The sequence below is a fragment of the Erithacus rubecula genome (genome assembly GCF_903797595.1).
Source record: "Erithacus rubecula genome assembly, chromosome: 9".
NCBI classification, from domain to species: Eukaryota; Metazoa; Chordata; class Aves; order Passeriformes; family Muscicapidae; genus Erithacus; species Erithacus rubecula.
Genome location: NC_136660.1, coordinates 22,156,292 through 22,181,480, shown reverse-complemented (window position 1 = coordinate 22,181,480; position 25,189 = coordinate 22,156,292). Strand labels below are relative to the sequence as shown.

Here is a 25,189-nt window from a genome sequence, read left to right as displayed (position 1 = left end):
TGCAGCTTGATTTTAACAACCTGTGAGTGCCAGCACACACAAATGAGACCCCTTGCATACCCACAGTCCCAGTGTCTGTGTACCCAAACAACACACATACTGCCCACGCCCCTGAGAAACAGGTTCTCCTTGTGGTTTATTTCTAAACGTTCCTAAGATAGTCCTTGTCTTTCTCCTTGATGTTTAAAGATGAGAATGAGATTATTTCAGATTTCTAGGACTAGGACAGGAGCTGCAGGGCATGAGCTGGAAAACTGCTCCTAGGAAATCTGGACTCGAATCCAAAAACTCAAGTACTAAAGAGAGTCTTTGAGAAAGAAAAGCAATCTCAATTGTAAATTTCCACTGGAAAAGAATGAACAGCTTATCTTAAATAGATTCAGTGGTTAATTACCCTTTCTGTTTAAAAATGTGTGCCTTATTTCCACTTCAAATGAAGGAGGAAAGTAATGTTTGCCATAGCTTCAAATTAACAGCATTTGATAACCCTACAGCTTTAAAATGAAATCTCTTGTTTGGTGGTTTTTTATTGTTGTCTTATATACATGCTTTCAAGAGTATAGTAAGGTACTTTTTAGAAAGGGAGAATTGGCCAGTTTAGATTAGCTAGGCTAGAAAGAATGTAATTCTTAGAATAACTGTTTAGGATGAGTTTAGCAGTTGGTGGTTTCAAGAGGATGATGAGCTCTCAGGAGAGCAGGCAGTGTGGCCAAGGAAACAAAAGACCCTGAGCAGACAGGCTGTGATGCTGCTATGGATTTCTGTGGGTGAGCTGTCTGTCTGTCCTGGAGTAAGGGCTGTGCCTGGCTCCAGCAGTGTCCTGGCCCCTTGTGCTCCAAGGCAGTGTGTGGCACAACTTCCTGTGTAATGGAACACATGTCAGTGCCCAGGATGCCACTCCTAGTCTTGAGAGCTCTGGATAATTCCAAGTGCTCAAGTTGCTCCACAGCCAGCACATACACACTGCCCATGACTCTGTCCCAAGAAGGGCTGCTGGAGGAGAAGATGAGAGAGGAAAAATAAGCTGCTGTTTGCACTCTCCCGTGCAGTGGGCTGCAGCCATCAGAGATCTCAGTGTGATCCCTTTGCCAGCTGGTCCATGCCCAGAAGTGCATGCCAGTACCAGCCACTTTGCTTTACCCTAAAGCAAACCCTGAGAACCAGCACTGGGACCACATCCTTTCCAAAGGATGTCTGTCTCATCTTGAAAAAGAGGACAGACATCCCACAGGGGAGCTGTCAGCTCTGTGGCAGCCTCAGGTGTCCCTGCTGCTTCTCCATCCTCCTCAGAAAATGCCATCACTCCATGCAGAATGTGTGCTGGGACCACCTACACCTGCTGCTGTGCCTCTCCTGGTTCTCATGGGTGTCTGTGTGCCTCAGGTGCTGTGTCAGGTGCCTTGGCATCCCATGGCACAGAGTGCTGGGACAGGGACAGCCCCAGTGCTGTGTCTGGAGTCTGGGGCAGCAGCGAGGAAAGAGTGCAACAGGAGCTCTGGGAGTGATGATGGGTGGGGATCGGGGCTCACAGCCACTTTTAGCCAGGGATATCTTGCATGGAGGCAGGGGAGGAGTGCCTGTAAAATGTGGAGACACGCTCCCTTGCAGATCAGAGCAGTGGCTGTTTCTCACCAGCCCTTGTCTGTCGTGTGCCACTGTCATCGGGTCAGGTCACAGGAGTGTCTCCAATTAACCCAGCCCCCTGGTGATCCTTAATTAGTACTCCAGGCTTTCCTCCTCCCTCTTCCTGTCCCACCACGAGTTTCTCACCTCTGCATCTGCTGCTAAGTCTCTGCTCCCAGCATTTCAGCCACTGCTGGGAAACAGTGACCATAACCCATATTTGCTCCCTAAATCAAGGCAGCAGCCAGCCCCAGGCATGGAGCAATGTCCAGAGAATGTCCCTGCTTGGTCCCCAGCATGAGGCTGTGTGACAGCAGGAGGGGCTTGGGGATGGGGATGGGCTTCGGTGCAGAGGAGCTGGGAATTTCAGGAGGGTTTTTTGGTAGGTACTTGCTGGTAGAGTACAGGGTGGGGGAGAGATGGCTGCTGCTGTTTCCTCTTTCCAGTGCTCTTTCCAGAGACCACTGGACACATTTAACCCTGCATGTGCTGCTCCCAGAGATGAGCCATGTACATCAATGACCAGAGCTGGAGCATGGCTGCAGGACACAGCACAGCCTGGCTCATCATCCTGTCCCAGGTTTGCTGCTTTGCCCTCTCTTAGCAAGGGCTTGGGGTAAGTCCTGGGCATGGTTAGGGCTGCCCTGCAGCACTGCAGGAGTTTTGGGCATGGCTGGGACCCACAGGCTGCATGTTCTCTTGCTGAGACTTCTCACACATCCATTAAAATGAATCTTCATCCTGCTGCTATGGGGAAGAACCAGGACCATCCCCAGAAGGACTGTGGTTCCTGCAGGTCTCCTCCATTGTGTGCCTGTCTCCAAGATCAGATCTCTGTATAAAGAGAGACCCCCCCCATACCCAGCACACTCACACAAAGGTAAAGCTGATGCTCTGATCCAGATTTGGAGAAACTGGGTCTGGCCAAGACACAGGAACTCTTGAGCAGGGACCAGCCCTTGGAAAACTGAACACTGGCAGGCTGGCATGGGCTGGTGGCTGGGGGAGAGGGCCTGATGCCTTCAGGAAGAGTTGGAGGCTCATGGGCAGGGAGGAGATCACAGCTGGAACATTCTCCGTGGGAGAAAGCGGTGCCTGAGCTCTCTCTCACCCCACACAGCCCGTTTGGGGCTGACACTGCAGCCTGGGGGTGCCCATGCAGCTCTCCCAGCTCTGCTCCACTTTCCTGCCCCCGCAGGACTGTCCTGAGTGGGGCCAGCCTGTCGCGACCTGTCCCTTTTAAGCCCTTGGAGCTGTTGCCAGCCGTGGCTTAGTGGGGTCCCCATCCTTTCAACTGGCTGTTCGACAAATTAAGAGCTTGCTATTAGGCTGCTAATTAAAGGCACTTCATTAGCAGCAGGGGAGGCAGCTCCTGGCCGCAGCAAAATTGGATTCCTCTGAGCAGCCATGAGCCGATTCTCTCCTCTCCGGGGCTGGGAGCTGCGTCCCTCCGTGTCGGGGACGCGGCTGCCTCGAGCCGTGGCCGTGGGCTGCCGGGCGCTGCCGAGCGCAGGGGATGGAGCTCATCTACCCCACGGTGGGAAGGAGGCCGGAGCTGTTCGGGCTGTCGGGTGATGTGGGGCAGCCCCTTCGCCCCAGCCCGGGATGGTGCAGCGATGTTGCCCCGCTTGCGGTTCCTGGGGTCACTCCCGTTTACAGGAATGCGAGAGCTCTTAGCAGTGGCAGGGCATCCCGTCGGTGGTTCCTCTGTCCCCGGGCTGGGCCGTGACCCCTCAGCGGGCTGAGCAGCCCGGAGGTGCTGCCCCTGCTCCCGGACTCCTCCTCCGGCCGCTCCGGAGCCTCCAATGAGCCCCGGGGGCGCCGGGCTGCCCTGCCCTGCCCTGCCCTGCCTTCCCTTCCCTCACCCCCTCCTTCTCCTATCTAAAAATGGGAGAGACCAGCCGGGCCGCCGGACCGGGGCTGCCTTCCTCCCCTTCTCCTCCTCTCTCCCCGCGCTCCGCCTGCAGCCCCGCGCCGCCGCTCGGGAAGGGGCCCGGCGGGGACATCGCTGGGGTGAGCTCCTTGCGGGCTGGGAGGGCTCCCCATCCCTGCTCCTCTCTGCCCCACGGTGTCCCTGACACCCCTCGTCCTGACATCCCCCTCCCCTCTTTCCCGGCTTGGGATTCCTGGTGGGATTAGGGGGGATTTGCTGTGCGTGAGCCGGGAGCTGCTGGGTGCTGCCAATCCGGCTACCGTGCGGGGTGTTGCGAGGAGGGCGGGCTGTGGGTTCTGGGGAGCGGGGCTGTCCTGGGGCTGCAGGCTCACCCCATGTCCGCACCCCTCGAGCCCGTCGCTCCGGGGACATTCACTGCTCCGGGGGGCAGCACCAGGACTGTCCCTGCGGCTGGGGGGCTCTGAATGGTCCTGAGCACCCCGATCCAGAGCTGCAGGGTGGCTGTTCCCCCGCAGTGAGGACCCCGAGCAGCTGGAGCGGGACACAAAGGTGCTGGAGGGGACGAGGGTTTAGGAGGTGGGGCCATGTGGTGTTTTGGGGTGGGCTGGCACCTTCCACGGGGACCTTTCAATGGTGTTGCCAGCACCATTCAGTTGCTCATTTGAGGTAGAGGGATGGGTGTCCCTCCTTTCTCCACCTGCCCCTTTCCATCTTCTGCCCCTCCCAGCTGGGCAGAGGTGCCCAGATTACCCAGGCTGGGTCATGGCTACGGTAAAAAACCTCACACCACGGCCACAAGACAGCCACGAGGAAGCTGGATCAGCTGGGCTGGGTGCTGGGCACTGGCAGAAAGCAGTGCTCAACACAAGATTCCATTGCATTGAGGTCTTTGCTCCGGGCCAGGGTCATCCCTACTGGAAAAGGGGCAGTTCATGACACCTTGACTCCTGGCTCTGCTGGCCAGGGCTGTGCTGATCCTTCCTCCTCTTTCCTAGCATCTCACCTTCTCCCTGCTGTCTGTCACCCTTCTGGTGTCCTTCGGCTCCTCCATGCTCTATGGCTACAACCTTGCTGTGGTGAACTCACCAGCAGAGGTAAGGGATGGGCAGCTCTCTGGGAGCAGGGAAAACAGCTCTGCATTCCTCCCCTGGAGGGTGGAGGGACAGCTGTCCAGAAGCCCCACATCAAAACACTGGCATTTTCCTTGAGCGGTCACCCAGCGAGGAAAGGCATGGGAGAGACATCAAAGTCCATGTTCATGTACACTACTGGTCCCTGAGAAAAGAGGGCCTGGAGCGCTGGCCACAACCTCCCTGCTCTAGCTTGAGTGCTCTCTGTGGTGTCTCTAAGTCATCCTTAGGTGACTCATCTCAGGTGCTGAGACTTCCTGAGCAGCACATGCCAGCCATCCCCAAAAATGCTCTGCCCTGCGTCTCCTCTAATGCTGATAAATCCATGATATGATAATGCTGTTAAACCCTATAGTCCCTGTCTTCCCTTGTCTCCCCCTTTCTGCCCACACACCCTGTGCCTGTGTGTCTCTGCCCTGCAGCACATAAAGGCTTTCTACAACGCCACGTGGTCCCAGCGGTTCGGGCACGGGCTGGCCCCTGGCCCCCTGACCCTCCTCTACGCCCTGACCGTCTCCATCTTCGCCCTGGGCGGGCTGCTGGGCTCCTTGCTGGTGGGGCTGCTGGTGGAGCAGTTCGGCAGGTAAGGGTGTCACCCCACGGGCCAAGGTGTCTGGGAGCTGGGATGGGGCTGGAGGAGCTGCCCTGCTGCGTGTCCCGCCAGGAATGGAGCTCTGAGCCGCAGCGCTCTCCTCGTCCTGCTGGCCGGCGGCTTCATGGGCTTCAGCCGGGAGCTGGGGTCCCCTGAGATGGTGATCATCGGCCGTGCCATCACAGGGCTGCACTCAGGTGGGTGTTTCAGCCCCTTCCTCATGCCCAGTCCCCTACAGTCATTCCTAGGGGGATGGAGAAGGCTTCATATTCCCCACAGGCTCTGTGGAAGGGTTCTTGGTACAGCCAGGGCCACCTCCAACGCCACTGTAAATGATGCTGGGTATGGGTGGAGATAGACCAAGGGTCTGGCTTGGTGCCCTTCTCCCTACTGCCTCTGCCATCCCCAGGTATCTGTCTCAGTGTGGTGCCCCTCTATCTGGGAGAAATCGCTCCCAAGAACCTGCGGGGATTCCTGGGCCTCATGCCCAGCATCTTCATCTGCCTGGGGGTTTTCTCTGCCCAGGTCCTGGGCCTCCCAGAGCTGCTGGGCAAGGTGAGCACAATACCCCAGTCCACACATGCTGGGCACTGCTCTGGCCTCTCCATGACACATCCCATTTTAACTCCTCTCAGGACAGGTTCTGGCCCCTTTTCCTGTCAGTGGTGGTTGTTCCTGCCTCCCTCCAGCTCCTGCTGCTTCACTGCTTCCCTGAGAGCCCTCGGTACCTGCTGATAGAGAGAAACGATGTCTATGGGGCCACCAAAGGTGAGGGGATTTCCTGGGGGAGACTGGCTCTGGGAAGTTCTGGGTGCTTCTCGTAGACCAAGGTGCATCCTCATGGCAGTCTTCCATACAGCCCTGACAGCCCACTGCAGTCCTGATGATTCAGCCCTTCTGTCCCACCTGGCTGTGCCACAGCATTTCCACGGTGCCCAGCACTGTGGTGTGAGGCTTTTCCCCATTTCCCATGGATGCTGATCCCCATAGGGAGGCTGGGAGGATGGGACAGGGTAGAGCCAATCCCCGCCCCTGTGAGCATCCACCCTGTGCTGGGGACACGTGTCCACGGCCCCTCTCTCCCCACAGCACTGCACCGGTTCCTGGGGACCCACGATGTGCAGGGTGTGGTGGAGGAGATGCAGGAGGAGCAGCGGGCGCTGTCCTCCATGGAGATGGTGTCAGTGTGGCAGCTGCTGCGGGAGCGCTCGGTGCGCTGGCAGACGCTCTCGGTGGCGGTGCTCAACGCCGGCATGCAGCTCTCGGGGATCGATGCCGTAAGCCCCGCACGGTCCTGCCCCAGACACGGCTCTGGGCGCTGAGCTCAGACCCGGCAGCTCATTTCTTCCAGTGCCCCCTGGCTCCATCCCTGGCTCATGCTGTGTCCCCTCCTCGGCAGATCTGGTTTTACACCAACACCATCTTCAAGAACGCCGGGATCCCCGTGTCCCAGATCCCCTACACCACCATGGGCACCGGCGCCATCGAGGTCGTTGCTGGGCTGATCGGGGTGAGTGAGGCACAGATGGACACAGCCCCTCCATGCCAGAGCCCTCTTGCCAGCTCCCAGCACCATCAAACAGGGGGGACCCCCAAATACAGTCTGTGCCACAGCACAGCCCCTTTTCTGGGGGGCAAAGTATTTGGCATGGAAATGAAGGGATGGGAGATGGGATGAGACAGGTTCAATTTAGGAGTCACATTTAGGAGTAGTGGGGTAATTTTAGAGTAGCAGGGAGATTGGGTAGAGATGGCAGGCAAAGAGCAAGTTGGAGATGATGGAGGGGACTATAAGTTCCTTCTGGCTCTTGCTTTCATTGTCCCTATGTTAGCAGAGCCACATGTGTCCCCATTTCCCCCTGCCCCCAGCCAAGCACTGGCCTGGCCCCAGGCTAGCAGCCCTGCCCCCCAGCCAGCCCTCATTTAGCTGGAGAGTTAGCACTGGGCCAGGCAGATTTATGGCCCTTGTCCCATCTGCAAGTGTCACCCAGGGCCAGCCCAAGCCACCCAGCACTAAATCCGCTCCCTGACAATTACAGAGATGGATGGGGCTGGCTGCTCCCAGAAAGCAGAGGATGAGTGGGGGGCTGCTCCCCTCTCCCATAGCCCAATCCAGAGCAGAGTGGGGTCCCCTGCCTCTCTGAAGGGTACCCCCTTCTCCCCTCCCCTGTCTGTGTGGTGTCCCAGCCCCCAGCAGTCGCCCAGCATAGAGCCAGATTGCTTGGGAGCAGCCCCACAAATGGCCCCCGATGGACATGCTGAGATTGGTTATAAAATTACAGGCATTTGTTCTGCTGTCAATACCCTGCTTGCTCCCACTGCTGCTGCTCTGCCTGCCTACACCCTGCTTTGCCCACTGCCCACAAACACCCTGTGCCCCAGAACCTCCACCTGGCACTGATGCCAGTGTGGCTTCCAGCCCCAACCCTGCACCCTAACCCCTGCTCTGTGGGACCCATCTCCTGCCCCATGCATGCTCACCCCAGGCACTTTCCATGCCCAAGCCCCAACCCTGGAACTCTGAGCTGGGGTTGCCCCCGATCCCCAGGTGCCACCAGGAGCTTCCTCCCACCTTCAGCTGGATCTGAGGTTCAGGGGTGATCCCATCCACCTCGGAGCTCCCCAGCCCCCTGTCAGTGTCTGCTCTCTCCTGGCAGTGCTTCACAATTGAGAGGGTGGGCAGGCGGCCCCTCATCATCACCGGCTTCTGTGCCATGGGTGTCTGCTCAGCTGGCATCACCATCTCCCTGCTGCTGCAGGTAGGGCCTGGCCACTGCCACCCCCAGGACACTGCCTGGGGCTCGGGGGTGGAGGGATGGGTAGAATCCTGGGGGAAAGAGTATGCATGGAAATGAGAGGTGAGTTGGCTCTTCCAAATCATGTTTTCCCTTCAGAGTTAAAGAGAAGGTAAATTTAGCACCAAGAATAACCAAAAAACCAAACACAAATCCATATGAGAAAAATCCTGCTACTTCTGGTAGTTTTTTTTCAGAATTAGTTGTTTCCAGAGAGGCAGGTGTGGAATGCCAGGGCGGGGGGTACTGCAGCATCATGAGCTGCTGGGCTTGGCTGGGGCTGACCCCACCAGCTTTACCCCAGACCACCACTGCTTGTCTGCATCTCACCAATGTGTGGCCACTGTCCCCAAAAGCTGAGGGCAGGTATGGACCTGTGTCCCGGGGTGCTGGGTGTGAAGCTCAGTTCCAGCCCCAGCAGCTCCCCAGCCCCAGCAGCTCCCCCAGCAGCTCCCCAGCCCCAGCAGCTCCCCCAGCTCCCCAGCAGCTCCCCCAGCAGCTCCCCCAGCTCCCCCAGCAGCTCCCCCAGCAGCTCCCCAGCCCCAGCAGCTCCCCCAGCAGCTCCCCCAGCAGCTCCCCCAGCAGCTCCCCAGCCCAAGCAGCTCCCCCAGCAGCTCCCCCAGCAGCTCCCCCAGCAGCTCCCCAGCCCAAGCAGCTCCCCCAGCAGCTCCCCCAGCAGCTCCCCCGGCAGCTCCCCAGCCCCAGCAGCTCCCCCAGCAGCTCCCCCGGCAGCTCCCCAGCCCCAGCAGCTCCCCCAGCAGCTCCCCCAGCCCCAGCAGCTCCCCCAGCCCCAGCAGCTCCCCCAGCCCCAGCAGCTCCCCCAGCAGCTCCCCCAGCCCCAGCAGCTCCCCCAGCAGCTCCCCAGCCCCAGCAGCTCCCCCAGCCCCAGCAGCTCCCCCAGCCCCAGCAGCTCCCCAGCCCCAGCAGCTCCCCCAGCAGCTCCCCCAGCAGCTCCCCAGCCCCAGCAGCTCCCCCAGCAGCTCCCCCAGCAGCTCCCCCAGCTCCCCCAGCTCCCCCAGCAGCTCCCCCAGCAGCTCCCCCAGCTCCCCAGCCCGTGTCCCCCCGCAGGCTGCCCTGCCCTGGATGCGCTACGTCAGCGTCGCCTGCGTGGTCGGCATCATCGCTGGCTTCTGCATGGGACCAGGTGGGTCTGGGGCAACCTGAATCCGTGGGGTGGCAATGGGGGCTCCAGAGACCAGGGGGGTTTGCAGCAGGTGACAGGACCCGAGCCTTGGCCCCGTGCCCGTGGTCAGCCCTGGTTTATGATGCTGTAGCTCCAAGTGAAACCCCACCAGACCCCACTGCCCCACACATCCCCGGGGCACACTCTACCTGCTCCTCCTGGGCCATGCTCCAGGAAGCAGAGTGAAAGCCCTGGCAACCTTCCCCAGACCTCTGTGGAGGTGTCACCACTCCCATCAGTGCAGCTGGTGAGAACCATCCTGCCCCTAATGGAGTGCAGGCTCCAACAGCCAGGAGTGAAACCTGGACTGGTTTACCCAGTTGATGTATTAGCAGAGCTCTTAACAGATCTATAATTCATCCTCAGCCCAGACTTTATTCACTGTAATTACATCTTTAATTAGGATTTTAATGGCTCATTGTTCACAAACAATGATGAATAGGAGTTTTAAAACAAAAAAAAATATATATCTCTGTTCTGGGCGAGCTGTGAGTAAGAGTCCATCAGGGGATCTAGTCCTCCCTCACTTCTTACACTTGTTTTCTGGTTCATCTTTTCCCTGCATTTATAAAGAAGTCCAGCCAGCCCTGTTCCAGGCAGGTGGGGACCCGAGGCATGTCACCATATTAAATACAATCCCTTGTCAGATTCCTGTACTCTGGACCTCAGATCCTGTCCCCCAGAACTTCTGGCTCAGTGACACTTGGCTGGAGAGGCTAAGTCCTTCTAGAAGATAGCCACAACCTGTGTCCAGTTTTCAGACCACTTACAAGTTGGCTTGTGAAACCACTTCCATACATTCTGGGTTTTTTCACTATACATGGGAAAAGCAGGTTGGAAAATAGCATTTCTGTGTGCTGTGGGAGATTCTGATGCTCAAAGGAGTGGTTGCTTCTTTCCTCCCTGAATCGTCCACAGTGGCAACAAAAGCTGATTGACAGAAGGAATTTTTCTAAATGTTTTGATCAAGGGAGTCAGGAAAGTGCATTATGGAGGGTGCCAGGAAGAAGTTTCTCTATGCCTGTGATCTCTATGAGATTTAACATATCAGCATTTAGAAACATTTTTTGAAAACAAGGATCCACATTAAATGTTCCACCTTTGACTCAGTCTGAAACTTTCCAGTCATGGAACTTGGGGAACAGGCCTGGGCACCCAGTATGTGCCAGTGTGGGATGTCAGGGAGATATCACCCACCCCCCAAGACATATCCCAAGGGAGACCAAGGGTAGGACACTGTTCCACCACACTCCCTGTCTGCTCCAGCTCTCCCAGCACCACCAGTTTGAACCATGGGTCTCACTGGGCTCCTGCCCTTTGGCCACAGGACTGAGGTGGGCAGAACCTGCTGACCCCAGGGGTACTGGGGTCAGCCTGTGCCCCACAGCCTTGGTCTGTCCCCTCCCTCTGCAGCTGGTGTCCCCTTCCTGATGACAGCTGAGCTCTTCATGCAGTCGCACCGCCCGGCTGCCTACATTGTGGGGGGCTCCCTCAACTGGCTCTGCAACTTCACCGTCGGCTTCATCTTCCCCTTCCTGCAGGTACCACTTCAGAGGGCCCTGGGAGATGGAGGGAAGAGCCCTGCTGCTCTCCCAGGATGGGGTACCAAGCAGGGATGCCCGTGCTCTTGGCTCAGCTCAGTGCTGGAGAGAGCCAGCCCAGGGCAGCTGAAGGGAGGGGACACTGCCCGGTGCCATGCCCAGTCTGGCAGTGCCTGGCTCTGCCTCACCCTGCTCTTGTCCCCAGATGTCAGCTGGTGCCTTTTGCTACCTGGTTTTCTGTGGTGTCTGCCTGCTGGTGGCCCTGTACGTCTACCTTGTCATCCCTGAGACCAAGAACAAAACCTTCATGGAGATCAGCCACATCTTCGCCACGCGCCGCTCCGTCCTCTGCGCCCCAGCCCATCTCATTGGCATGATGAAGCTCGATGGCTATGGCACCTTGGAGAGCAGCTCCCTGGAGGGCTCCGGCTCCAGCCTGCCCTGACCTGAGTGGGCTGGGCTGGGGAAGGATGTGGCAGCCAATTTGTTCCACCCTGGTCCTCTCTGGGTCTCCCAGCACATCTCTCCGTGGCACAATCTGCCCCCAGGATGAGCCCCATTGGTGCACCAAGGTTGCACTGACTGCTGGGCATGATCCCTATGCTGGAAGAGATGTCCCCACAGAGACAAGGGGATGTCCTGAGGGAGGGGGTTCTCATTGCTCCTGGGTGTGGGGCCTTGTAAGAGCTTCTGGCATGAGCTGCTTAATAAAGAGCATTGCCACCAGAACCATTGTTTAGCCTGGAATTGCAGCAAGCAGGAGTGTGCTGGAATAGGCGGGTACCTCTCCAGCACCAGGGAAGAGCAGAATGGGAAGAGGGGCTTGTCCTCCTCCCCACTGTGACTGATTGGAAAGGTCAAAGTCACCTCACATTTTCTAGGCAGGGTGGTCAGGATGGATCCCAGGCTCTTTCATCTCACCCCAGGTTGACCATGCAAAGCTGGAGGCTGTTGCAGAAGGGACATGGAGCAGCTCTGAGCTGTGGTCACATAGTGAGGAGCCCACCCTTCCTGCAGCCCTTGGCACAGCCTCAGGGCCCCTCTGGGTGCTGGACCATGGGGACACAAGGACTGGGCTGACTTGGGTCCCCAGGGCCTGGTCCTGTCCTGTCCATCCTCAGCCAGCAGCGTGGGGCTCTCGAGCACCTTGGGCTGTTTAGGGGACATCTGGGGGCAGGGTCACAGCCCCCAGCATCAGCCCTTCCCACTCCTCCTCCTTCCCAGCCGCTGCTCTCGGCAGAGAACAGAGCGGTAAATATGTGCAGCATTACATATGTATAATGGAGTGTAAATAACCCCAAAAAGTGCATTGTAAATAGACTCCAAGTTTATCCTTTATTAATGAGGCACTGAGTGCCCTGCTGTTTTAGAGCAGCGAGACTTTGATAATATCAAAACCTAAATTACACTTGTGTCTCTCATTCCCAGCAAACGACAGCATCATTTCAGGCCTCTTTGCCACTTGTATTTATTTATTCTGGTATTTATCTATCTCTCCTACCCAGCATGTGGGGCAGCTTGGAGGATGCCCCTTGCCCTCCATGTGGGAGGTAATGGCCCCCCTGGGACCAGCCCCCCCATTCCTGGGGTCCTGGCACAGCCAAGGATTTGGAATGTTGCTCTTTGGCCAAGGACTGCTCTAAGTAATGGGGCAGACATGGGAAATGTGGGGTCAGGACCCATTTCTGTCAGGGTTTTGGATGCCACCAGAGCCAGAAGTGCTCTGTTTCCAAAGACTGGGGGTCACTGGCAAAATTCTATGGTACCTTTGGATGCATTTGTTCCTGGGGACTCATTTGAGGGTAGCATGTCAAAGGACATGTCCATCCTCCTTTCCATCAGGGCCTGGGGGTGAGGAACCCCCCCATGCCCAAGGAACACTGGCAACTCATCAGTTTTTTCTGAGGCTGTTGGGGCAAGGCTTTTTTGTGGGGTTGTAGTTCAGACTGTCCTATGACAGTCAGTACCACTGGCCTGGTACTCTTGCAAAAGAGGGATCTGGGCTTCCTCTCTGCTTGTCTTGCCAGGGAGGCATTCCCAGCTGCTCCTCTGCAGGCTTCTCAGGAAGGATATGGCTGGCTGAGCTCTGAGCTGCTTTTCCATGTCCAAAGCTGCTTCCCCACATCAAAATCCAGTTCCCTGGACCAAGGCCTCCAAAAGCACTGGTTGTGTCTGGTGAGCATAAGGCTGTATTCTCTAGCAGTGTCCAAGCAGACCTTGAAAGACTGGAGAAGGTGCAAAGGAGAGTCTGAGGAATTGCTTGGACACCTGGAAATGCTGCTGATCCTCTTAAGGTTTGCAGAAACATCGATGAAGGTGGCTTTCTCCAAGTGCACAAGTGCCTCCTCCTGGTGTGCCCAGTGCTAAAGGGTGGGTGGGTTCAAGAGCTGAGGTATTCACATGGAGGGCTGGGGCTCAGCCCAGGACAATGGGGAATGGGAGAGAAGACCCTGGTTGGAGCTCTCCAGATGCTTTGAATGGGGGTCCTCAAGGCAATGGTCATGGCCACTGGATATCTGCAGATGCTTCATGGAAGCTCTGTAGGCTCCAAGTGAATGATCACATCCCAATTGGAAAGCTGATTAAGGCTTGCTGGACACATCCTGGTGTCCCTGTGCAGTCACTGGGGTTTGCTGAGGCCCCAAGTGGCTGCAGACCACGGTCAGACAAGCCACAGGGCATTCACACCCTGCCAGTGCCCTCATTCCTATGGCTCCAGCAGAGATGGGCTCCAGGAAGATGGATCCTGGGGGTCCACCAAACCTTCTTGCACTGGTCTCACCAGGTGTTCTAACAGCAAACTGTCCCTGTCACCACATCAGGGATGCCTTCACTCCCCACACATCTCACCTGACTGCAGAGGCTCCACCAGTTCTGGCTGAGGTGGGTTCCTGTGTGCTCCACCTTCTCTCTTACTCCACGTGGAAAAAGTGGTGCTGGGGCAGGCAGAACCCCGTTGCCCCACAGAGGCTGGTGCAGAATTTGTCCCTGCCTCTTGTCTCACTAAGGTTGTCCATGCTTCCAGTTCAGCAGCCATGGGAGGAGGGTGCTGGACACAGGGAGCATTGCTTGGGGTCAGCTGGGTTTGTGAATAGACCCTGTGTTTGCAGCCTGGGCCCTGGATGTATTTAAGGGATTTGGGGACTGATCCAGGGACTTGGAGGTGGATGAGAGGCTTGACATGACCCTGCAGTCCATGCCTGCAGCCCAGGAAGCCAATCATATCCTGGGCTGCATCACAAGAGGTGTGACCAGCAGGTCAAGGCATTCTGTCCCTCTGGTACACTCCAGTGATTCCCAGCTGGAATACTGCATCCAGCCCAGGGTCCTCAGCACAGGAAGGACATGGACCTGCTGGAACAAGGCCAGAGGAGGCCATGAAGATGCTCAGTGCTGGAGAACCTCTCCTATGAAGACAGGCTGAGATGGCTGAGGTTGTTCAGCCTGGAGAAGAGAAGGATCTGGAGAGGTTTCACTGGATAAAGGGGCTGCAAGAAACTGGGAAGGGGCTTGGTACAAGGGCTTGTAGTGATAGGAAAAGGCCCCCCAATCTCCTCAAATGGTGAAAATTCCTCTCCTGTTTTGATATAGCAGAGGAATCTTTCAGCACCATGCCAGGGCATCTTCTGCCTGGGGAGGGTGATTTCATTACAGAATGGGTACTCTTGGCACTTTCTTTTGCTTTTCATTTACCTGGTGGTGTCAGGAGTTTCCCAGGGATGCAGACACAGAGTAGGTCTGCCCATTCCAGGTGTCACAGCCCCATGGACACTTTCATGCTATGATAAATCTGGCTCCCTCCTGGCTGAAAGTCATCCCTCAGCAGGGCCTCCTCAGGCTGAAACCACAGGTCTCATCTTGAAGTGCAGAGCCAGGTCCAGCCTGCAGTTCTCATGGACTCTGATCAACAGTTTTTCTGCAGGTAAAAATCTAAAGTGGGTGGGTTTTTTACTGTGTCCTGGATAACAGGCACACAGCTGAAACCCAGCACTTCAGAGAGGTGGAGAACAGTGATTCCTATCTTTCAAAAGCCTCAAATGTTTCCCCAGAATCAACAATACCCACTCAACCTCAGAAAAAAAAAAAAAAAAAAAATATATATATATATATATAATGAAAAATATTTACAGTTGGGTGGGGGAAAGTGTTTCTTACCCTGTGAGAAATACAGTAACTCTGTATGGATGCCGTGGTGGTGCTCTGCAGGTCTCTGCAGCAGCTGTGGGGTGGCAGGAGCAGGGTGGCCAGAGCGAGGGTGCCCAGCACAGGGTGCACACCAGCAGATGGCACTCCCAGAATTTATTGCTACAGCAAGCTGCCTCTCAGAGAGCAGTCATGTAGGAGATGTCCTATTATATGGGCAGTTGACTTTAATAGTCATTGTGTGCTTAAAGCACAGCAAAACAACAGTGGGAAAAAAAAATCCCCACTCCACTTGGATGGCCCTTTTCCCCCCAGCCCTGCTAGTCTATTTGTACAGTAAATTAAAAATATGAATCACTTCTCTCTACTGCCTCCCCAAACACTCATCCTGTCAGGCTCTGTGTTGTCTTCATTTGTATTACCTTAATTTAATGTTAATTATGTTCTTCATTTACAAAGAACAAGCATTTACACTCCCTGTCTGGGGATTTTCCGCACTCGCGGTCTCGGCAGTCGGGGAAGGGGAGCGGCGGAGCCGGGCCGGGGCCGGGGGAGCGGGGACAGCGGGGACAGCGGGGACAGCGGGGACAGCGGGGACAGCGGGGTGTCCCCCCGAGCGGCCCGGTAACCACCGCCGCTACTGCCTTTCGATTTATGAAACACTGCCGCTGCCTGCGCTTAAATCCCCCCTAATAAATCCTTTTTAAAAGGTCCTCGGCCAATGCAGGGCAGTGATTTATGGCGGGGAGATGCAGTGCAGGGAGGTTTGGTGACAGGGTTTGCTGCCGGGGGTGTTGGGATGTCACAGGGCTGGGAGCCTGCCCACTGCTGGGCAATCCCGAGAAAATTTCCTGCACACCTTTGCCCTGATTCTGCAGATTTGTTGGATGCTGCTGGTGATGGGATGACCTGTTTGATGTGATGACCCACGGCGTGGACGAGGACTGTAAATCCTTGCTCCATGCCTCAGTTTCCCCATCAGCACCTGGAGAAAACCACTCCCTCCCAGCTCTACCTATCCTCAGTGCTCACCAGTGAGCCAAAGTCTGGGGTGCACTTACAGAAAATACTTATGGGAATGTGTGTGCACGCACATAAAGGACCCAGATCTCTGAAAACACCCACACTTCATCCCAAACCTGACCTTCCCATGCACAGAGCCTGTCACTGGAACGAGGAGAGGAGAGGAGAGGAGAGGAGAGGAGAGGAGAGGAGAGGAGAGGAGAGGAGAGGAGAGGAGAGGAGAGGAGAGGAGAGGAGAGGAGAGGAGAGGAGAGGAGAGGAGAGGAGAGGAGAGGAGAGGAGAGGAGAGGAGAGGAGAGGAGAGGAGAGGAGAGGAGAGGAGAGGAGAGGAGAGGAGAGGAGAGGAGAGGAGAGGAGAGGATGAAAAAGTCGTGAGCTTTCCTGGGCTATAGCACATGTTCCCCTTCACAGGCTGCCCTTGACGATCCCTGGGATGGGGGACAGGGGGGTGAAGGCTCAGTGCAGCCACATTTTCAAACCTTGAGCTGCTGTCTGCACCCAGCAGGGTTTCAGCACTGCCCACACCTGCCTGTGCCCTGCCATGGCCTGCTCTTCTAGCCCTGTGTCCAGCCACAGGTGAGGAATATTGGGGGCTTTTCCAGGGAACCTGAGGATGGGATTTGAGCAGAGGAAGCAGCATCTTTGGTCTCATTTGTGCAGGAACCCCTAGAGTTGTATTTTGCAGTGCAAATCGGGGTTGTACCAGTACATCATGGCAGCTGGGTAGATCTGACTGAGATGCCCATTGCCAAATCCTCAAAAACCCACAAGAAGATAATTAAATAAAAAAAAAAAAAAGAAAAAATTCCAACAAAATAAAGCAAGCAGCCCACCAAGCGTTCCTGTTCTTTATGACACAGGAACCCCAGAAAAGTACATAAAACAAACTCCCACTGCCAGGAAAACCCAAGATACCCCACACCTGCTCCTCCCAGTCACCACCACCCATTTCCATGGCAACAGCCACACGTTCTGGGCTGGTGACCTGAGCCCCCTTGTCACTGAACGACCTCAGGACCAGGGCTGGTCTCCTCACTGGCTGCTTAGCGGGGACATCTCATGTTTGACCCTCTGGAGTTCTGCCACGAGCCCTTTTCGCAGCTGCAGAGCGCTGTCCCAAACCCGTGTGCAGCGGTCACAGCCCCACAGCCCATCCCTCACCCCACTCCTGCCCTTGGCCAGCCGTGGAACTGCCCCACTGCAGGGTTTCCTTCTCCCTACCTCATCCTTCTGCCACGTGGCTTTGAGGCCACTCGCTCCATGGCAGGAGCGGCTCAAGCGCTCCCGGCGGGACACACGCCCCCGCTCCAGGGGATGGCAATCTCCATCCTCCGCTGGCCATGCCTGCGCCCTCCCCTGCGCTCTCCCTTATTAACAATGACCTTTCCACCGTGCTCACCGCTGATTCCCCAGCCCCAAATATCTTTTAAATGGGTTTCAGGAGCTGATGCGAGCTCTGTTAAAAGGGCACCGCGCCGCACCCGCGCTGCCCCGCGCCCCCCGCCCGCACGCAGCGCCGCCCGCTCACACCCTCACACCCTCACGCTAACATTTTAATTAATGACAACCCTTTTTTTTTTTTTTTTCCCTTTCCTTTTCCCCTCCCCTCATAAGCGCTTTAATGTGTGTTCGCAGCCCGGCTGATCCCCACAGCCATGGAAATATTAGGTTGACGGATGTGGTCTGTCGCCAGCGCTCCCTCAACGGGTCTGCCTGTCAGCTCGCCGATGATGACATTAACACGGGAAGAAAGTGATGACAAATGCCCGTTATCAGGGAACGAGGCCTGTGACAAATCGCACGGCGCCTCGCGAGCAGCCCCATTACGCTGTAATAAAAAAAGATGGATGGCTCAGCGCACCGGGGCCCCGCGCTAATGCGATTTCGCCTGGTCTCTCCGGGTTCTAATTAAGGCAGAAAACGGAGAATGAACAGGAGTCCCTGGTGCCCGGCTCCCACCTAGTCCCCCCCTCACACGCCCCACGGTGACGGGCACTCGCCCGCAGGGACGATGTCCCCCAGCTGCCGGGTGTCCCCGAGCCGTGGGGATGCGGATGGACCAGAGGTGCAGATGTCCGGGGGGTGGGGACCCCTCAGCCTGTGCTGCCCATCTTGCCTCTGCCAGGTGGGCTCAAGGTTCCCCCACCCAGGGCGAGGGGAGGAGGGGGGACACGGCCACCGTCAAATGCGTCACTCGGAGACAAATGTCACCTCCACCATCTGCTGCAGCGTGCGAGCGCGGGGGGAGAGCTGCGCGCACAGAGGGGTGTCACCGTGTCACCGTGTCACCGTGTCACCCTGCGGCGGAGCAGGGACACCAGCACTGACCGCCGGCTCCTCTGGGGACACAGGGGGTGGGCAACAGGGGTCCCTGGGGGGCTCAGGGGAAGCAGCGACTTGCTTTGGGACAGAGAGGGAGAGGGCGGCTGTGTGTGGGGGTCAGTCCCTCCGGTTCTGTGTGTCTGTACCCAGTGAGCACACCACGGCTGTGCCCTTGGTGACAAGGACACCACCGCAGCTGCCAGCGAGGTGGGGGAAAGGAGGAGTCAGCCCCTGCCGCGGGTACCCAGTGGGGATAAACACCCCAAACCTGGATGGGGAGCCCAGATGGGGCAGGCAGGCACCTCCCCACTGTCCCCACACCTCCCACTGCCACCTGGCTGCCTGCACACCCCTCACCCCCTCCCAGCTCCCCAGCAAGGAGGTCGGTCTGGTCTCCACCTCCATCTCCACCTCCACCTCTGCCTACCCCACATCCTCAGCCTCCCTGGGTGTTTTCACTGGCACAAAGAGACGTGCAAGTGACAACTCGTTCCCTGTCCTCTCCCCAGAGATCTGAAGAGCACTCACAGATGTGAATCAGACTTGTGGGGTGTCTCAGTGGACTGTGGAGTCACCTAACAGTGCCTCCAATCCAGCTCCTGAGAGAGGAGCAGTGGCACTGCCACCAGGACCCTTCTGTGTGGCAGGATCTACCCCTGACTGCACTTTGCAGATGTGCTGAGGGGCCACACTGATGGAGTTTTCCCATCTTTTCTATATGCAGGGAAAGTCTGAGCAAACTCCAGCCCTCACCAGACCTGATGAGGATGGTGAAAAGAGGATGCAGCCCCACACACACTCTACACCCCACAGGACAGCACAGAGCAGCATCTCCTGCTGCAGGTCCTGGCCACATCTAGCGTGCACTTACCTCATGCCAGGCAGTCTGTAGGCTCAGGTTCTCAATTTGTTTGGCTTTGTGCCATACATCTTAATAATTCCTAGCAGAACACAGCAAGGTATGGGGAGCAAATGGCACAGGACCTGTCAGGAAATGTCACTGTCCTTGGGTGATGAGAAGGAGGCTTGGACACCATTGTGCTGCTCTGAACATGCTTTTGAAAATATTTTTCCTTTTCAATGGAGAGCTACGTTTCTTCAGGAAGGATCCCTGAATGATTCCTTTCATGTCCTGGGGGATTTATTGGTCATTTCAGGAAGTTTTTTAAGGCTCACACTTATTTACAGCTCCCCATGCTCTTTTCACCTGTCCAGGCCTTCAAAGGGGTTTTGACAAACTTGAAATATTTCTGGAGCAAAACTGATCCCAAATGGCAACCATTGTCAGTGGGAGCATCCCAGCTCTGTTGTAAAAGCTACTAATCTGAAGCCAGACTCACCTATCTGTTGCTCATCAACTTTTGTATTTTTGTATTTTAGATCTATTTAGAGTGAGAGCTGAGCAAAGTCTTCCAATAGCTTCTGCTGGATGAAACTCAGCCTCTGGTGATGCCTAGCAGCGTAGATTAAACCTGCTTTCCTGGATCCTGCAGCACAAGCAAGTGCAGAGGCCATGGAAATTATTTTAAACATATCACTTTTGCTGAGAGCCAGCTGGGAATGCACCAAATTCCTGTTTTTGCAGCAGGTTCAACCAGGGGACTTGCTTCCCCAGCTGGGATGAGCTTTGGATGCTGCACCTGGAGCTCTGAGAGGCCAGTGCTCAAGGGTGATGCTGAAGCATTGACCTCAAGCTGCTGCTGTCTGGACCCAGCTTAGCCCTAAGAAGGACCCTAAAAAAGATAAATCACCCCTGTAATATTGCAAATACAACCTGCATTGGGGTCATGTGGAGGATGTGTCAAACTTGCTGGGAAGGGGTTGCTTAGAAGGATGGGAGCTCTGGCTGCAGCCTTGCAAAGTCAGTAACATTCCTTGGGAGCAGAAATGTGTGCTACCAGTTGGAAAGCACGAGTGTCAGTGTGGACACCAGCACACCCTCCAGTTTGTGACCAGCAGCAGGAGCCTGGCAGGACTGTGACAGATCCACTGCACCTGTGGGATGGCCAGGCAGTGCCAGGAGAGGCTCACAGAGCTCTGCTTGCCCAGACAGGAGGTTGGCAGCCTGCACACCCAGCCCTTGGCTATACTGTCCACCAAAAATGAGCCTGTCCCAGCACAGGCAGGCAGGCAGATATAGTTTATCCCGGGGGAAGTCCTAATGCCTTAGTCAGGTATGTTTTGGTGTTCTGCCCCTTCCCAAGGAGAGAACAAAGGCAGGGTGGCAGCAAAAACACTCTCCCTTACTGCTGCAGAGTGGAGCTCAGTGTGTGGCCAGGAATGACATTGGGTGTGTTCTACTGCACCCCAAGGGCTCCCCTCAACTGACTGAGACCACCCAGGCTGGAAGGCCGGGCTGGCATCATCCTAGGATGTGGAGCAGCTGTCTGGTGGGTGCATGAATATCCAAGTTTACAGCCATGTTCAGGTCCCACCTCAGCAGCTGGTGCAGGCAGGGATTGGGGTGGCAGCTGATATAGCTGTCCCCAAGCTCAGCCTGGCTGGATGCTGGGCTGGTTATCCACTTCAGCTGGGAAAACAAACAGGGCTAATTGCCAAAACACACAGGGAGTATGCTGTGGTGGGGCTGAGTGACACAGGGCTCATGTGCACTGGGGGTCTGGGACCTGGAGGTATATCTGTCAGGAGGGAACAGGAGGGGAGTACCCCCCACAGGACATTTTTGCACCCTAAGGATCAAGCAGAAGGTGAGAGCAACAGACCAAAGGGGACATTTCAGGCCACCAACTGTGGCATTGCCCTCTACTGTACCTGCATCAGGTCCTCCTGGTTCTTCACCCCGAGTCCTGGGCAGGAGCTGGGCTCAGATATCTGGTGCCCTCCCTGGCTCTGCTGTGATGTTCATGAAACCATCAGTCCATGTGTGCCTCAGTTTCCCCCACAGCAAGGAGCCACCTCTCCAGGCTTGATACCAGAACATCCTGTGGTTAAAACAGAAGGAGAGTATGGTCAGAAAGAGAGCTCAGGAGCAGGCGATAGGCTGGAGGGGTTATACTGGGAGCTACAGCTGCTTCACCCCTGCTGTTCACTGCTCTGGCAGCTGTGCCATTGGAACTGGGATCCTCAACACCCCCAGTTCTGCACCCCTCCTCCCTGACCCACACCAGCCACTTCACTTTAGCTGTACTCAGTGACCTGCCATTAGTTATAATGCCTGAGCCCAAGCAGGAGGTCAGTGCAGGCTGGCCCAGACATAAATCAGCTCCCTACGGGCAAGGAGGCTTGGGGATGGCAGTGACAGGTGCCCACCACATGCTGTAGGACCCCAACCTTGGCCCTGGGATGCTTCCCAGGGATGGAGGCCTTACCCCCATCATATCCAGCAGGGCTTCCTGGAGACCTTGCTGTCCCACCAGCAGGTCCTCAGGCTGATGAGAAGCACTGTGTCACAGAGAGGGGACAAGGGACTGTACCAGAGAGAGGCTCCCCAGAATGAAACAGCAGGGCTGAGATCCTCAAAGCCCAGAGAAGGGATTGAGGGCCAGCTCAGGAGGTGCCCACAGAGGTGATGTGACTGAGAGGTGACACCACGGGGCTGAGGGGACACTCCGCAGGCTGGGGCACCTCCCGCTGCCCTGCTTGGGGAGGGTCTGGGCCAAGAGGGGTCTCTCTCTGGCCATGGGGCTCCCTGAGCTGCCCAGCCCAGCCCAGCCCAGCCCAATAGAGCTCAGCCCAGCCCAGCCCAGCCCAGCTCAGCTCAGCCCAGCCCAGCCCAGCCCAGCCCAGCCCAGCCCAGCTCAGCTCAGCCCAGCTCAGCTCAGCTCAGCTCAGCCCAGCCCAGCCCAGCCCAGCCCAGCCCAGCCCAGCGCAGCCCAGCCCAGCCCAGCGCAGCCTCCCTCTGCCGTGATGCCATCCCCGGTCCTCCAGCTCCCTCTGCTGCCGGCGAGGTCGCGGCTGCCCGAGCAGCATCGCAGCCGCCCTGGGTCCCCAGCAAGGTGTTCAACCACAGGGCACCGGCACCAGCATCTGCCACACGCCCCGATCCGCGCACCTGGAGAAGGGCTGCGGGCAGAGGATGCTCCAGCACTGGGACAGGGGGACACCCAGCCCCGAGCAGCCTGGCCAGAACCAGCAGGCGGCTGCACCCATGGAGACCCCACGGATGGATGGACTGTGCCAAGATCTCAGTCTCAGTATTAGACAGCAGGGACTCCACGCCGAGAATGCAACTCCACAGTGCAGGCATTTACAAACAGGTCCTTTCAGCTTAGGTGATTTCTTTTCTCTGGGTAGACATGTGTTCATGCCATGCACATTGCAAGTGTCAGGAGCTGCTCAGCAGCTAGTCTGTTTCTTTTAAAAACTTGACATAAGCAGGTAAATTATCCCCAAGTAACACATTTACCACGAGAGGAAAAATGTTGGTGCTGCTGCCACCAAAGCAGGAGCTCCTGCCTCCCATTCCCCACGGTGACAAGGAGCCTGAGTTATGGCCCTGTTGGAGAGACAGCGGGTTTGTAAATGCCTCTGTTTGTGCTGTTTTCCAGCCCAACCAGAGCCCATTGATCACCAGGACAGGAGTGAAGCCAGCAAAGAGAAGCAGGAGCTGGAATGGTGGAGACAGGCAGCCAGAGCCATGCCAGGAGCTGGACACGTGCAGGGATGCTTGGATCTGGCCCTCTGTGTTCTTCTGCCTCTGTGAGATCCCTGGTCTAAGGACAGGCTGCTTCTTTCACCCCTTGAGCAAGCTCATTTGCTTGGCCAGCAGCTGCAAAAGGATTTAAGTCAGGAGTCCATGGCACCATGGAGGAAGGTCCCTATGCCAGCATGGTGCAACACAGAGCCTTATTTGGCACACACATTTGGAGTGAAAAAAGGCTGGTTTGGGGGTGAGGACTGACCTTTTACTTGGCCACAACTCACAGCCACTAAATGCTACCAAGGATGTTCAGGAACTGGGATGTTATTTACACCCAGAGAAATATAGACCCTGCCCAAAGAAAAAACAGCCTCAGGAAATGCAAGGAGGGAAACTGAGGCACAGAGTGCCCATTGTGGTATGCAGAGACATCCTGGGTTTTAGCCAGGGCCTCAGTACGGAGGAACCTTTTTACAACCCTCAAGCATTTTCTGTAGCACAGCCAGTGCTGAAATTTAATCTGGACAACTACAAACTGCTGTGAGTGACCTTGCCCCAGGCAGAAAGAGGAGCCCTGTGCCCAGTGTCTGACCTGGACCTGAGCAGCCTGGGGTCTCACAACCATCCATGCTGCAGCAGCCCTGCAGCACCTTCCCTGCAGTGAGAGAACCATGGGACAGAGTAGGGCAAGCATGTTGGAGACAGTCCCCCCAAAACACATTCCCCAGAAGGGGGTGACAGGACACAGACACAGCCAGGCACATGAGAGCCAGTGTGATCCAGGCACGTGGCTGCTGCCCCTGGCAAAGGCACTCACTGGAACCCTGAGCCCTGCACAGAGCTGGGCAGCTTCACACAGAGGTTAGGGGTGGCCAAGGGGATGTGTAGGATCAGGACATTCTCCTCATGAGATCCTACCAGGCAGGCTGTTTCCTATAGCCCAGGCAGGGAAACTGAGGCAAGGAAGGTTGCTGGGACTCAGGGAGCAAGGGAAGGTGGCAGTAGGTCTGTCCCAGCTGCACCATCACTGCTGAGCCACAGGGAAAGTCACTTGCCTACCAAGCATGAAGCCCCTGTGCAGACCATTCCCATGGGATTGGGATCACAATCCCTTCAGCAGGTGGGGGGATGATTCTGAGAGGGCACCGATTCCTGGCTTTGCTCCTGCAGCCACAGGCTCATGCAGACCACAAGACACTACCATGGTATCCTGTACAGAACATAGCCCAGCATCCTGCCATGTATCCATGCCATGTTCCCATCAGGCCAGCTCTGCCATCACCCAGCTGGATCTTATTCCTGACAGACGAAAAGGCTGGAAACAGGGGCTGCAATACAAACCACCACCCCAGGACCTGGTGCATGCCCTGCTGCAGTCCTTGCTCCTGTTGCCCACTGGCTGCCCAGGCAGGGCTCTCATTCTGCACCCACTGGCCCTGAGGATGCCCTGCAGGGAGCTCTTTCCCCAGGCCTCCTCCAGCCAGGCTTGCTCAGCTACACCCCAGCATCCCGTCCCTCCCGCTCCACTCCGCACCGACGTCACCCTGGCCATCAATAGCACTTGGTTAATTAATTTGATGGGAACAGCAGGGACCACACTTTGCATTTAGTGAACTTCTGAGAACTTCCAACCTCATCTTCATAATTGGCCTCATAAATTCGAGGAAAGAGAAATCAGCAAAGCCAGAGAAGCGCGGGAGGCAGGAGAGGCCCTGCACGCGGGAGGGCGGGCGAGTGCGTGAGAAGTGACTCTATTTGGTGCCCTTATTTAATTTTATTGCACAGATCCATCTTCACCCGCCCCCTCCCTGCCTCCCCTCTCTCTCCTGCTCTCCCTGCTGAGTTCACCTAATCATGATAAATTCATATTCATTTCCCTGCCTGCTCCGACGGGGGGAGCAGCAGCTCCCCTACATTCACCCAGCCATGCTGCCATTAGCAAATATTTACTCATGAATACAAAGTGCCAGAGTTAGATGCCAAACTACCCTCCCTGCACCCCTCTCCCCTGCCATCCCTGCACAAGGATGGGTATCCATCTCACAGGGTAGGAAGCAGGGTGGGAAGGGCTTCCTAATGTCCCAAGCTTTTCCTTCTTACAGAGCTTTCCTTCCTTTTCAATGAGGGAGGTAGAGAGGTGCTTGTTGGGGGGGACAGGAATTGCCTAAGACCCCAATCTAGACTCACCTTTAGGATACAGGGGTGGCAGGATGGGAGCAGTGGCAGAACCTGAGGGCCTGTCCCAGCTCCACGACTTTCCACTCATTCTGTAAGTGCTGCTGCATTTTGTTTTATTTTTAATTTTCAGGATGATCAGACTCACAGCCAGGGAGAGTGAGAGGA

At 56.4% G+C, this 25,189-nt stretch overlaps 1 protein-coding gene and 1 long non-coding RNA gene across 3 annotated transcripts; one reads left to right on the top strand and one right to left on the bottom strand.

Moving 5' to 3' along the window:
• The first annotated feature begins 3,405 nt into the window (after window positions 1–3,405).
• Window positions 3,406–11,487, top strand: LOC306805477 (solute carrier family 2, facilitated glucose transporter member 5-like). 2 transcript variants are annotated; one of them, XM_079313251.1, is made up of 12 exons: window positions 3,406–3,636; window positions 4,513–4,611; window positions 5,070–5,230; window positions 5,312–5,436; window positions 5,649–5,794; window positions 5,875–6,007; window positions 6,329–6,516; window positions 6,639–6,749; window positions 7,897–7,998; window positions 9,103–9,178; window positions 10,631–10,758; window positions 10,964–11,487. In XM_079313251.1, the coding sequence occupies exons 1-12, from the start codon at window positions 3,511–3,513 to the stop codon at window positions 11,201–11,203; spliced, it is 1,635 nt and encodes a 544-aa protein (XP_079169377.1). In that variant the 5' UTR covers window positions 3,406–3,510; the 3' UTR covers window positions 11,204–11,487. The 2 variants fall into 2 exon arrangements, with proteins under 2 accessions (XP_079169377.1, XP_079169376.1); XM_079313250.1 differs by having other exon boundaries at window positions 10,631–11,157.
• A 5,627-nt stretch (window positions 11,488–17,114) lies between these two features.
• On the bottom strand, window positions 17,115–21,702 carry LOC306805100. Its single transcript, XR_013775116.1, has 3 exons — window positions 21,576–21,702; window positions 21,019–21,188; window positions 17,115–17,752 (listed from the first exon to the last, which is right to left on the bottom strand). It is a non-coding gene; the product is annotated as an uncharacterized lncRNA (long non-coding RNA).
• Window positions 21,703–25,189: the final 3,487 nt, after the last annotated feature.

What these genes read in the sequence shown, in the direction of transcription:
- LOC306805477 (XM_079313250.1), top strand. Translation starts at nt 3,511, where the DNA reads ATGGGAGAGACCAGCCGGGCCGCCGGACCGGGGCTGCCTTCCTCCCCT. An exon ending in AGCTCTCGGGGATCGATGCC is followed by an intron (nt 6,517 to 6,638) that starts GTAAGCCCCGCA and finishes CCTCCTCGGCAG; the next exon opens with ATCTGGTTTTACACCAACAC. An exon ending in TCGTTGCTGGGCTGATCGGG is followed by an intron (nt 6,750 to 7,896) that starts GTGAGTGAGGCA and finishes CTCTCCTGGCAG; the next exon opens with TGCTTCACAATTGAGAGGGT.